Below are 14,912 nucleotides of genomic sequence, written 5' to 3' on the forward strand. Positions count from 1 at the left end.
TATTGAGAAAGTAATAGCGAGCTACCTTCGTGAATCACTGCAGACTACCTGGTTTAAACAGACCCGTAATGTTATTAGGGAGGGAGTTCCAAGACTTTGACCCAGCAACATTTGAAGGATGACCATTGTCACTGTGTTACTTACCATTTATCAACCAAAGCCTGAATGCTGTCCAGATCTTGAGCAGGTGAACATTTTTTTTTCATATCGCTTCTGATTTGTCAAAGCCTGACCACCATCAACAAGGCACAAGTCAGCACTGTGAAGGGTTACGCCACTTACCTGAATGACTGAAGCTCCCAGAACACTGAAGAAGCTTGACATCATCCTAAACAAAGCAGGCATTTGATTGCATTATGCATAGCAGCAGCAACGTCCACCCTCCAGAACAAGTCTCCGATAGCATTTTCCAAACACGGTACTTCTACTGTGTAGAAGGACAAAGCCAACAGATCAATGAGTACACAACCACCTATACAACCTTGAGGTTGCACACTGAGAAACTGCCTTGATGTCAAGGTCAGTTTGTCTCTTGTCTCAACTCTAGAACTCAAGTTATTTTGCCTACTGTGAGCCAACGTTGTTGAAGTCTGGAAGAACTCAAACTCAGCATCAGCAAGCAGGTTACAGATGAGTCAGAGCTCATAACTTGATTGGGGACACGCCTGGTCAATTTACTGATAATTGAGCATAGGCTCATGGGTCATAATGGGCTATACAGGATTTACAGAATCATACAGTACTGATGAGGCCGTTCGGCCCATTAAGTCTGCACCACTAAAAATACACTAACTCTGCACCAGTCCCACTTTGCAGTACTAGGCCCTTAGCTTTGAATGTTATACTTCAAATGTCGATCCCAGTGCTTTTTAAAGTTTGGGGTTACCCGTCTCAACTACCCTACTAAGCAATGGATTCCAAACTCCTACCACTTTCTGGGTGAAAATACTTTTCTTCGAGACCCTCTAATTGTTATTGATCCTTCAACTAAGGGGAATAGCTGTTTTCTATTCATCTTGCCCATGCCCCTTTTTTTTTTTTTTTACTAAATATCATGTTTGCCAGTTACCCTGGCTCCCATGGGCTTTTTACCTTCTTTATCTGTCTCCCTCGTCTCCCTCATCTCCCAGGTCTGGGTGAAATCCATACAAACTACGTCAACAAACCTCACCTACACTTTTGGTCACCTCCTTGAAAACTTCAACCAGAATGGTTAGGCTGATTTGAGACTCACTGATATGCATGTCCCTGGTCTCTCTCTCTCTCTACCACCCTTCTTGAAAATTGGAACCACATGAGCTGTCCTCCAGTACTCTGGTACCTCCACTGTGGCCCGAGGGAAATTAACAATTTAGATCAGGGCCCCTGTGATATCCTCCCTCATCTCCTACAGCAGCCTGGGATACAACACTTCCAATCTGAGGTTCTGTCCACTTTTAAACCTGTCGAAACCTCCAATACCACTTCACTTAATACATCAAACTGCTCAAGAACTTCATGCAAATTCTGAGTCTACATCCTCTGCCTCCTAAGCAAAGACAGATATGAAGTACTCATTTAATACTCGACCAACATCCTTGTGCTCCAAGCACAGATTTCCTCTTTGTCCCTAATAGGTCCCACTCTTTCCCTGGTTATTCTCTTCCCCTTGATATACTTGTAGAATAGCTCGGGATTCTTCCTAATGTTGCCTGCAGTGATTTTTGCTCTCCTAACTGTTTTAAGTTTCCCAACAACCCCAGCACTTTGTTTACTCCTATAGGGCAATATGTGTTAATGAATCCAAATATATTAATGACTTGAAGGAAGGAAGAAAGAAAATAAATGTACTGCATCCAAATTTGCAGACAACACAAGAATAGGTAGAAAGGCAAGTTGCGAGAGGGACACAAAGTCTACAGAAAGATGTTGATATAGGTTAAGTGGCCAAAAAGTTAGCAAATGCAGGAAAATGTGAAGGTGTTCATTTTGGAAGAGAAAACAAAACAACAAGTTTTATGTAACAGGAGAAAAACTGCAGAAAGCTGCAACACAAAAGGAATTCGGTACTTTTGCAGAAAACACAAAAGATGGCACATAGACTCAGCAGGTAATCTGGAAGGCTAATGTAATGTTATCCCTTATTTCAAGGGAGTTGGAGTATCAGATTAGGGAGATCTTACTGCAATTGTACCAGGTGCTGGTAATACCACACGTGGTGTACAGTGTATAGTTTTGGTCCCCTTATTTAACACAAGACAGTAAAGTTCACTAGGACGAGCACCAGATTGGAGGGATAGCCTTATGAGCAAAGATAAACAGGTTGGAACTCTACTCATTGGAATTTAGAAGAATGAGAGGTGGTCACATTGAAACATATAGGATTCTTAAAGGGCTTGATAGGGTAAATTCTGAGAGAATGTTTCCCCTCATGGGGCAATTGACCACCAGAGGGCATGGTCTTAAATTGGCACTTCATTATTCTGAGGCTAAGATGATGAAGTAGTTCTTCTTTCAGAAGAATGTGCGTCTCTGGAACTCCTTCCCACAGAGAGCTGCAGGGGCAGAGTCCTTGCGTATATCTAAGGCTGAGATAGATTCTTGATCAGTAGGGGAAATCAAGGGTTATCAAGGAAAGCGGACATGAGGAAAGTGGATCAGCCAAGGATCCTATTGAGTGGTGGAGCAGGCTTCAATGTCTGAATGGCCTCCTTCTGTATCCATTTCTTACATTATACTCTTTTCCATTACTTTTTTTGCTTGACTCACACTGCTCTGTTGTAGATATACTCTCAACTTCACAGTCTATTTTGGCCAGATCTTGCCTTACTTTAATAAAATCTGCCTTGTCCCCCAATTCAAAGCCCATTTTTGCAGACTATCCTTTCATTTCTTTCCACAACAAATTTAAAACGTACCATGTGGTGGTCACTAAAATGCTCCCCACTGCCACCTTGAACATCTGTCCAGTATCATCACCCAGAATTAGGTCCACCATTCCTCCATCCCTTCTAGGACCATCTACACGCTTATACAAAAGGCTTTCCCAAATAGGTTTCAAGAAATCTACCCCTTTAAATCTTTCATGCTATCATTATCCCAATTAATATGGAGGTAGTTCAAATCGCTTGATATACCTTATTATTTCTGTGCCTCAGCAAATATCTGCCCCTCAACTGCCCACTGACTTCATGGGGGCTTACATTCCTATCAGTAAGAATTGCCTTTCATGTAGCCACCTCCTCCTCTAATTATGTTTAATTACCCAGCACCATTTATAATTAGGTCTATTATCTTGTTTGATTAAAAAAAAAACTGCTACATAATGAAGGATGTGTGTTTCCCGTGATTAGCCTTCAAAGATTCTGCAGCTGCATTTGGGAAAACTACTTTTCCCCCCCGCCGAGTATGGCATGGGCCCACAGTGTCATTAGGAGGGTGATGGCAAGGTACTCATTCATCCTATGAGCAGTTATGCCTCTGATAAATAGCTCTTGGTATTTGCAGACTCAAACTTGTGTCCAAACTACATTATTTTTTAACTGCTGCCCTGTGGGGAGTGGGCTCCCTTGGGGTTACTGTAGCTCCAAGATCCTGAGAATGGGATTTCAGAGAGAAAAAGAAAATCAATATTCTGTAGCAAACTTGTTTATCTGATACCTAACTAGATAGATCTGCAATATTAGAAGGTTGACTGGCTGATATTTATGCATTTAAATTTATACAGTGCCTTTAAAAGCAATGAAACATTCCAAGGTACTTCACAGGATTACTACAAAGTTAAGTATGAAAATATTAGATTAGATGACCAAAGATTTAGTCAAATAGGTAGATTTTCATAGGAGTATTGTAAAGTAGGCAAGTATACAGTGGAAAATTTGTAAGTAGGATATTCCAGAGCTTGGACCTAGACAACTCAGGGTACACCCAACAATGTAGAGTAATTAACATTGGGGATGCTCATGAGACCAGAATTAGAAAACAGCAAAGGGAGTTGTGTGAGATTCAAGAAGTGTGCAATAATAGACAGTACAAGATCATGGACAAATATGAAAACACAAGATGAGAATTTTAAAATCAAAACTTTGTCAGGAAGCCTGTTTTAAAAGAAAAAAAAAATCACTCATGGGATGTGGGCATCTCTGGCTGGGCCAGCATTTATTGCTTGTCCCTAGTTGCCCTTAAGGTGGTGGTGAGCTGCAGTCCACATGTTGCAAGTGACCCACAATGCCCTTAGCGAGGGAATTCCAGGATTTTGACCCAGTGACAGTGAAGGAACGGTGATATATGTCCAAGTCAGCGTGCTCAGCAGCTTGAAGGGGAACTTGCAGGTGGTCGTGTTCCCGTGTACCTGCTGCCCTTGTCTTTCTAGACGGAGGTGGTCATCTGTTTGGAAAGTGCTGTCTACAGATCTTTGGTGAATTTCTGGAGTGCATCTTGTAGACAGTACACACTGCTGCTGTTGAGTATCGGTGGTGGAGGGAGTTAACGTGGTGCCAATCAAGTAGAATGCTTGGTCTTAGGTGGTGTCAAGTTTGCATGTTATTGGAGCTTTCCCCCACACTACTAAGTTGTTCTTGTGGATGACGGAGAGACTTTGGAGTCGTGTTGAGTTACTTGCTGCAGTATTTCCTAGCCTCTGAACTGCTCAGGCAGCCACTTTTTTGAGAAACAAGTCTAGTTGAGTTTCTCATCAATGATAACCCCAATATCAACATCTTGGGGGTTTCGGTGATGGTAACACCGTTGAATGTCAAGGGGGCAGGGATTAGACTGTCTCCTATCGAAGATGGTCATTGCCTGGCATTTGTGTGGCATGAACGTTACTTACTATTTGTCAACCCAAGCCTGGATATTGTTGAATTTTGAACACTCACTGCTTCGGTATCTGAGGAGTCATTAAATAGTGCTCAACATTGAGCAATTATCGCAAACATCCCCACTTCTGACCTTCTGATGGAGGAAGGTCATTGATGAAGCAGCTGAAGCTGGTTAGGCCTAGACTCCTGCAGAGATATCCTGGAGCTGAGATGACAGATCTCCAACAACCACAACCATATTCCTAGGTGCCTGCTATAACTCCAACCATCAGAGAGTTTGCCCCCAGCACTCGGATTCCAGTTTTGCTAGGGGTCCTTGATACCACACTCATTCAAATCCTGCCTTGGTGTCATGGGCTCTTATTCTCACCTCATCACATCGAACAGCATATGAAGAAATTGACTAAAGTGAGGACAGGTGAAGTGATCTAACAGCAGGGAGCTAATCAGTTTATGCACCAGTGGGCAGTTGCTTTTGCAATGCTTCTGTACTCCTGTATAAATTTGGAGATACCTAAACTGTACTGTCAATAACAGGAGCATAAACATTTTGAATTTAGGTAAGCTGGATGTTGCCCTTTGGAAAGAGATTGTGTACTCCATAGCAGGCAGACAATTTCACAGCTGTAGATTGCTCATCATTAATATAAGACTTAAAACATACCAACAAGGTTTGTCAAAGATCAGGTTGATCATAAAAAAACAAACCCAAAGAGAAGAATAGGAATTCAACCTACTCTTGTTGAAGCAGTCACTTTTTTTTTAAAACACTAAAGAAATTAATTATCTGATAAGTTAGAGATAAATGCAATTTAACTGGGTATTGAAATCTGGTTTCAGATTTTTAGCACATCAGATAAATGACTTTGAATTCAAAGTAGATTCTAGACAAGAAAGCAGCTCTGCAAGACTAAGATAAATCAGTAATGTTTTCACCTTTTTTTTCAGAAAGCAACTCAACTGATCGAAGTTTTCTAAGCTGTTGGGGAAGTAGAAATTATCATACCGACATAATAAACACACAGAAGTTTAACTCATATCTGTTAAGATTTTATCCAATTAATCATATTCTGATTTTATGCAGTTGAAGTTCATAATGGCTACTTAAGAAGGTAACAAAATAATGAGATGAAGTCACTCAGTCATACAAAACAGAAAAACTTGATAAAATTTGATAATCCTCAAGGATTCAAATCATGAGTCCAAAAGCTGCTATAAATCAAGGCATCAGGTTTGTACATTGCAGTCATTCCTTTCAGAGAAAGGCAGAGTTTTCCTAATCTTCTCAACAGTTGACTGTCCCACTTGTTGCTTCCAAGCTCCATTTACACCTGTGGCATCTACAGCAATGTCAATCATAGCATCTGGAACTATACATCTCAAAAGCAACAAGAAAAGAAAGTCCAAAACAGCAACTAAAGCAAAAATGCAACCAGCCACAGGACCACAGTGGGTCATCAATCTGTACAGTCGTTTGTTCATCGACAGTATCCCCTCTTTGGCCACACGGTCATAAACCTAAAACAAAATCAGATGAAGCAAGGTTAGAGCCACTCAGTTACGCACTGGTACTGAATTCAGGACCATTACCAGGATATTAAAAAGGAAGATGCAAGGATCAGTAAACAATTGGAAAGGCACATCTGAAGTACTGTGTATACTTGTGATCCCCTTACCAAAGACAGTAAACTGCTACTTGCCATAGGAAGGGTGCAGAAATTTATTCCAGAGATGAGGGGATCACCCTATAAGAAGCAACTGACCTACGCTCTGAGGTTTAGAAGAACAGGATGCGAGCTCATGAGGACACAAAACTCTGAGGACTTGACAGGGTAAATAGATAGGCTGCATCCTCGGAGGGAATCAAGGGATTCAGGAATCAGAGTTAACATATGATATTGTTGAATTATGTAACAGGCTTAATGGCTGACCCCCACTCCTATTCCTTATGAGACAGGAATAAAAGATAGCATTTATCAGTATTTCTAGTTGAAAGTAACCTTAAAGTATAAGCAGACTAGTAATTTTTTTTTCCCCTCACAATGCTTCTAGTACAAGTTACTGACAAAATTTTACTGGACTAAAGCTCTTCACAACTGATTTCAAGTCTTACACCTTTTGAGAAAGATGTTGCCAGAGAAGTGTTCAAAACTTAAAGCACAATGATCAGAAAGAACAGAATGACGTGCAAATCCAACCTAAATGGATTCACTTGTGTGGCTTTGGAGATCCAACACCTTTTTTTAAGCAGCCGTGGGACGTGGCACCCTCGGGTTGGGCCAGCCTTTATTTCCCATCCCTATTTCCTCATGGTGGTGGTGGTGAGCTGTCTTCTTGAACTGCTGCAGTCCCTGTGCTGTAGGTTGACCCATAATGCCATTAGAAGGGGAATTCCAGGACTGTGACCCAACAACAGTGAAGAAACGGCCAACAACAGTGAAGAAACGGTGATGTATTCCCAAATCAGGATAGTGAATGGCCTGGAGGGAAACTTGCAGGTGGTGGCATTCCCACGTATCTTGTAATTACGAATATTTGCCGAACAAGATCTACATTCAAAACAATTGTATGGGCATCACTGACAAAGACTGGAAGACTTGGTTTAACTACAATCTTTAGCTTCCTTTAATGGTCAAAGCATCAAGCTCCTAACAGACAACAGTCAGGAACAGAGATAACAGATTTTCTGGGGCAGAAAGAGAGGAAACCTGACTGCTTCGCCTAGAGTTGTATTTGACAAGTCAGTGAAGAGCTTGTGTTTATGTGTAGGTAGCATCCCAAGCCCCAGATGAGCACATTGAAACTGACAGGGAAGTCCGATTTCACAATGCAGTACTGAAATTTCACCAGAGCAGCCAAATAAATGACAGGGTTACAGGGCGAATGAGACAGGGGCCTAGACAATGAAATTAGAATGACGGATGGAAGTTTGCAATGTGAATACTGAAAAGCACAATTTCAAGAAATGCTTTTGTCAAAAATGACTGGATCCCTCTGGTATTAGTTTTCTGGCTCCCATCAGACTCTATTCTGCAACGTTACTTTAGTTTTATACTTGAAGATAGCCCTGGGCAAGAAAATGTAGTTCATGATGCCCAGTGTCTTGTAAGGTACGTATAGCTTTTAGAAAGATCACTGACTGCTTATAGATAGCGGGATAACTATCAGAAGTGGCAGCTGATGCTTTCTGATTACGTAAATCCATGCCAACTATCCAAATATCAGTGTGTTTTGGATCAATATGAAGAGGTCTAAAGAAGTTTCTCAATAAGTGGAACAGCAATGAAATAAAATGGAAACAAAAAGATTGAAAAACATAGAAAATGGGAGAACACAACACTTCTTCCAGATGCACCAGATGGTAATTAATGTTTTGATGAAATGCAGATGAGAATTGAGATGATACTACCAAAACGTGTTTCAGATAGGGTGAAGCTATTTTATGTCACCAAATTGGGATGCATGTAAGTAATCAGCGAAAGGAAACAATTTCTGCTTCTAGCAAAGCAGAAATTCAAATAATAATGCCCAACATAAGTAGGTCAGACAGAAATTTGAATAAATCTCAGCCAAAAGCTGCAACATCAGCTGCCATCCCACTATGATGGTTTGTCCTATTTTGTTTTCATTTATTACTTACAGGGTAAATTGCACAACAACAGCAACTTGTAAACTAAAATATCAGAAAAATGGAAAGATATGTACAGTTATACACAATGAGCTACAGAAAAACATCTGAAGACGGTGCTTTTTTTTTTAAAAAACAGATATATATATAGTACATAAGCACATATACACATACATATCTCTATTGTTTGGCTAGTTTTGGCTGCCTATCCAGTCCCATCCCTCATTCCATTACCATCATTGATGGTGAAGCACTCAGATCGCTAGGCTGTGATTTCTAGAAATTCCTTCCTAAATCCTTCCACTTCACCTTCATTAAATATTTTCATACTTACACACTTCGCACACATTTGGTTTCCTTTCCCAACTCTTTAAATTATGCTATTACTACTCCGCTGAGGCACCCTGAAACATTTCTCCACTTTAAATGGAAGCTTCTTTGTAGCAGTTCAGAATTTCAACTCAAAATAGTTAGTTCTTCACGTGAAGAAATAAGAGTGGAAATATTACCTTTGTGCTCTTCATTGTTTCTCACCGAGTCAAATAAGGCTAAATTTTGCACTACATCAGGGACTTTGAATCAATGTGATAAGCTGTTAAGGTTGATTTGGAACTGCACTGGCAGAAGCATGAAACTAGGTTACTGAGCTCAAGACTAAATTGACAACAGAAAACCAGAGAAAATAGCAAAATCCAAACAAAATACATTGGTACCGTTAGTCTCCAAAACAGTTAAATAAAAATATGGTACAGAAACATTGTACAGTACCAGTCATGTGATCTACAATGCGCTCAATATCATTTCGAATTGCTGAGAGATAATTTTAACAATATCTAAAGACTTATATTTGGTGAAAAGTTTGCATTTTTTCTGTTGCATGTAGTTTAGGGTGTCTAGGAATCAAATTCATTTCAGATCTGAACCATGTGGAAATATTTACTCGAACTCAAATTAATGAATTGCAACTCTACAGGTACAAACTTAAAGTCTTCTATAGCATGACAAATCAAACAGCATTTTCCCCCATTTGTTCATAATAGGTAGAGCACAGACTAAACTCAACCAGTCTTCGCTTACAAAACCCAAAATGATTCTTCTCTTAAATGTGATTCTGCAGGTGGACATCAATTGCTGAACAAACTTGTGCACTAATAGCTACAAAAACAAATTAAGATAACCAGCTTAGCTCTTATTGTGGTCATTTACACTTGCCAGAAGGGACATACACTCAAAAGCAGGGGCCTGTTCTATGGAAATAAAAGGAATTTTCAAGATTAGCATTTTTTTTGAATTAGCAGAAGCCTTGGGGCCCACAGTTTCTCATTGTTTTCTCTACAGCAATGACTCGGCCAATTAGAGTTGACTTGTCAACGAATCAGCACCCATTTCTCCTGTTGCATAAATTAGTGTAATTTAAAATTTGGCATTCTTGCATTTGTCCTGATGATTGCAAAGGAATTCCTTCAGCAGCATGTCTTTTTTTTTCATTAAGATTCACATAATTTTTGAGAGTTAACTTTTAAATGAATAATATACTATTCATGACAATTGTAACTAATTAGTGCATCACGACAAAACTATTTTCAGTAACCAATGTACACCTTCAAGTCACGCACAAAGTCCTTTCCAAACTAAGTGATTTAAAAAATTAGTCTATACCTTTTCAGTGCGTTCAGCCACATTCCTCCATGTGTACAAATTCTTCACTCTGTCGTGGATTGTTTCAGCTGATGGCAGTACCCCTTGGTGGTGCTTAGTAATGGCTGCTTCCAATCCTTCACACAGAGACTTAACAGTGGGCTCACATAAAATGATAAGATCCTCAGGTAGAACCTCTGGCACTCCACCAACTTTGGTACTGACAACCTTTTACAAAAGAGTTGAACAACCAGTTTTGAAGCTAGATTATTAAGAACTCAGCTTGTAATGTATAACATATAATGAACAGAATCCTTCACTAGAGAATGCAGCGGGCCACACAGAGACCTCTCTGGCAACGAATGGACCTTTGTTTGCGGATTATACTCAACTGCACAGTCTCTAATCACAGACAAGTCCAGCCCGGGATCCTGGTGACAGGTACTAAGGCTGGAAGAGCTGTCCAGTAGATTACCAAGCAGGGACTAACTAGATTTTTGTGGAAAGAGCCATGCAGACCTGATGGGCTGAATGGCATCCTGTACTTTGTAACTCCATGATCTATGTCTGCTCTACAGGCTGCAGGAATGACGTAAAGGAAAGAGAAATTATATTCTTAGTTACAAACAAATAATTTTGTTTAAAACATTTTAAGTTTAATGTTAAGTTTATTCTGTTAAGCTCAACTGCCATACCCAAAGACAATTATGAAGTTTCTACTGTTCAAAAACATTTGTATATAAATTCTTAAGGGATTTAATAGCTTCAATTATTGCATGTAAATTAAAATGTTAATTCTGCTGCTTTGGGTACTTTAGCACTGCTGATTACAGATTCTGTTTCTCAAGAGATAAAATTAAGTTTAATCTATTTGATGATCGAGAAAATCATCTTCAAATTTGCAAAAATGTAATGGTCACCGGTTTGGAGCTATACCAGAGGCAAATAGCTGACTGAGAGCATTTATAAATAGAACAAAACATTCTGTAATTGTTTTACCTGGAGACCACAACTTGCTCCCTCAACTATTGCCATACAAAAGGCCTCAGTCAGAGAAGTGTTGAGGAAAATGTGACCCTGCACCAAAACATTTCTCACATCTTTATGCTCAAGAGCGCCCAAAAGACGTACTCTGTAATAGACAAAAGTTGGTCAACATACAAGCAACATCATACAAAAGAGGTATGGCAAAAATACCTATATTTCCTATCTATAACTGGTAAGAAATATTGCTAGTGATATTGTGATAAATATTGGGCAATTTTAAAGTTCACCAACTTTAAAAAGGAGTGGGATACAGGCTCTCCAGCAGGTTAAGATTTAATGAACATGCGGGTACAGTTACAACATTTAAAAGATATTTGATAGGTACACAAATGAGTGGTTTAGAAGGATATGGGCCAAATGCAGGCAAGTGGGACTAGTTTAGTTTCAGAAACTTGGTTGACACAGCCAATTTGGACAAAAGGGTGTGTTTCACTGCTGAATGATGTTCAGTTCAGTTCTGAGGACGGGTCACCAGATCCAAAATATTAACTCTGATTTTGTCTTCACAGATGCTGCCAGACCTGCTGAGCTTTTCCTGCAACTTCCATTTTTGTTCCTGATTTACAGCGTTCGCATTCCTTTCGGTTTTTACAAATATAAATTCTGCATCTTAAATGACCAACCAGTGCTGACTTGTCATCAGGCATCTTCTTTGAAAGGGGCTTTTCATTTAATAACAGGGAATACAGACAGGCTATCACTAAAGAATTTAAATGCTTAATTACCCAACATAAGCAAGTGCCACTGAAACTAGCTTTGTACTACAAAATAAATTTGACGATATTTAATCAATGAAAAAGGATGAAATCTATTTTCAAGATAAAAGGGAGCAAAGAAGCAAACACAAAGACAAAAATATTCTGGAATTAATGGAGAAGTGAAAATGAGGAAAACAAGAATATCAGTGTTAATAAAGAAAATGGTACTGGAGGAAGTAATGGTATTGAAAAACATAAATCTCCTGGACATGAAAGCCTTTAAGGATTTTAGAAGAGGTGACTAGCAATTGTAGATAAATGGATAATCTTGCATTTTTTCCCTAGGTCTCAGCTAATTGGAAGGTAGAAAATGTTATCCCAACTATTCTAGATATGGAAGGAGAAAATAGCAAACTAACCTTACATAAGTAGGGTGAAATCTATTGTTAGCAAGTCATAACAGGGCACTTAGAAAATCATAGTACATTCAGACAGATTCAATGCAGATGTATAGAATGGATGTAGTCTTTTTTAACAAATTATGCTTTGATACATGCAAAGAGTACCAAAATGAGCAATGAATTAAAGTTAAGTATATTCTATGAACAACTAAGCATATACAGATGTTAAATAACAAAATTAATTAACAGGCAAATACTTTGCAATATTATTTTCTCCTCCATTATTGTGAAAATACAAACATGCATCAGAGGTAGTAAGAACTGCCGATGCTGGAGTCAGAGATAACGCAGTGTGGAGCTGGAGGAACACAGCAGGCCAGGCAGCATCAGAGGAGCAGGAAAGTTGACGTTTTGGGTCGGGACCCTTCTTCAGAAATCTTTTCAGAGATGTGTTCCTCCAGCTCCACACTGTGTTCTCTCTGCATCAGAGTGTTGCTGTGAAAAACCTGTATTCATAAAAGAGATATCCGAACTCCAATTTCATTTAAAACAGTAACTGAACAGGAAGATGACCAATATTACTACATTTTTAACTCAAGTAAGTTTGGGAAATTACCATTACCTCTCATGAAGCTGGTATTTTTCCCTGACTTCTTCCAACACAATTCGTTTGGGTCCCTCACCACCAATGAGAAAATGCAAATCGGGATACTTCATGCACAATTCAGGAATTATACCAGCAAGCAAATCAATTCCTAGACGTGTAACAAACATGAGTATTCATTAAAAAGAATCATGTCTTGAACTAAACCAAAAAAATGTGCCAGAAAATTGTGTCAACAGCTGCAGTCACAGCACAGGCTTAGGTTGAAGAGGTTCCAAACCTGTTAACAATTTTCTAACATATCAAGCACATTCTCACAGAAATAAATTATTTTAGTATACTACTAACTGTAAAAGAACAGAAAGTGGGATTTGAGGAAGCCACTGACAAAATAATTTAGACCTATAAAGCACTTTATTGCATTCAAACATCCCAAGGTGCTTCACAAGTGTGCACAGTCCAAAAATAGCACCAAGTTAAGAGAGACAATGACTCAAATTCCTAAAGCAGCAGGTCTGACGGGTGAGATTTTTGTTAATCTCACCTTTCAGAATCAAGGCCACAACACAGCACAGAAGCCATTCAGCCCAGTCTGTGCTGTTTCTGCTGATGAGAAACACAGTTGAGCCCATTGCACTCTTGCTTTCCTCATAACCCTGCAATTTTTATCAAATGAGTGTTTATCCAATTCCCTGTGAAATTCACTACCAAACCTGTTGGCAACCAGCAGATTCCAAACCTCAACATGCTTTTGGTAAAGTAGCTAGCTTTACCTCATGTCAGCTCCAACACTTCTATAAAGTGTCTTAAATCTGTGATCTCTCGCTAACCTCTGTAGTAGTTTTTATTATCTCAACTTTAGAGTTCAATTTCACACCAGAATCATAGATCACATCATAGCAGTGTCATAACATTAAACAGTAGAAATAAACGCCTGTGTTGAGATTCTTTTGCATTCATGAATCAAATTCACCCATGTTTTGACACTCATGGAAAGATAACAACTTCACAAAGCCAATAACAGTACAATCCAATTCATAAAGCTATTCACAGTGATACACAATTAATAACATTCTTTCTATCTGAATCAACCAATTCAAGATTGATCTCCCTATCTCCAACAACTCACGTTTACTTGAGCCTCCCCAGTCACCTTACCACTGCCAAATTCAATGTATATTTATCCTTCAACAATAACTATTTCTCCTTCACTAACAATGCCAGGCATCGTGGACTCTTACAAGTAAATTCAAGCTAGCCGGACAAGCGACAAACTGGTGCATCTTAAGAAAGTTAGTTTGAAGGAGTTTACAGTGTGTACTCCAGGGACAGCCACAAACTCTGGGAGGTGGGGGCTATTAGAATCTCCAATGCCTACATGAAGAGAATTCTGGGGTTCAGCGACGAGGGGCCAATATATGGCTGCAAAGAGAAATTGAAGATTGCAAGAAGTATGAATAGTCAGGTCTGGAGGTGAGAAGCCATGGGTTGAGTCAGGGACAACAACAGTGTGTGTCAGGTTAAACGATACACCAAAGGGTTATTCATACACTTTAAGGATTATCTAAAATTTCAAACTTACTTTCAAATCCTGCTGTGGTCTCACCCCTACTTTTGCAGTCCTGCAGTTTCACTACCTTCAGAGGCTTCTTACTCCAATTCTGGTCTCTAAAATTTTAATTACTCTACTATTAGTGGAGTAATAGTGGAACCCAGTGCTTTCGGTTCCCGTGCTCCAATATCTAGAATTCCCTCTTCAACTTCTCTGCCCCCTTTTAAATGACTGGAAAATCTACTTATTTCACCAAACTTTTGGTCATATCTCCTAATGTCTGATTAATCTCATTAGAGAATCAAAGGTGGCAGTCCAGTGCATAATTTAAGTACCAAGGAAAATCTCGTGAGAAGTTAGTTATTGCTGTGAAGTCAGAGTTAGAACAGCAATGGCAAATAATACAAGGAACAAAAACTAAGTTGCTGGAAAAGCTCAGCAGGTCTGGCAGCATCTGTGAAGGAAAAAACAGAGTTAATGTTTTGGGTCCGGTGACTCTTCCTCAGAACCTGGACCCGAAATGTTAACTGTTTTTTCCTTCACAG

General features: G+C 39.4%; 1 protein-coding gene across 1 annotated transcript in view; it reads right to left on the bottom strand.

The window, feature by feature from the left end:
- Positions 1 to 5,827: 5,827 nt before the first annotated feature.
- The window catches only part of piga (phosphatidylinositol glycan anchor biosynthesis, class A), a 23,187-nt gene continuing 14,102 nt past the window's right edge, over positions 5,828 to 14,912 (bottom strand). The window contains exons 3-7 of the mRNA XM_048602543.1: positions 13,360 to 13,471; positions 12,834 to 12,966; positions 11,065 to 11,197; positions 10,087 to 10,293; positions 5,828 to 6,317 (exon numbers count right to left, since the gene is read on the bottom strand). Of these exons, the coding sequence (XP_048458500.1) occupies positions 6,027 to 6,317; positions 10,087 to 10,293; positions 11,065 to 11,197; positions 12,834 to 12,966; positions 13,360 to 13,471 (876 nt within the window). The 3' untranslated portion in view covers positions 5,828 to 6,026. The remainder of the gene's footprint in view (positions 6,318 to 10,086; positions 10,294 to 11,064; positions 11,198 to 12,833; positions 12,967 to 13,359; positions 13,472 to 14,912) is intronic.

Source organism: Rhincodon typus, chromosome 11 (assembly GCF_021869965.1).
Source record: "Rhincodon typus isolate 14 chromosome 11, sRhiTyp1.1, whole genome shotgun sequence".
NCBI lineage: Eukaryota > Metazoa > Chordata > Chondrichthyes > Orectolobiformes > Rhincodontidae > Rhincodon > Rhincodon typus.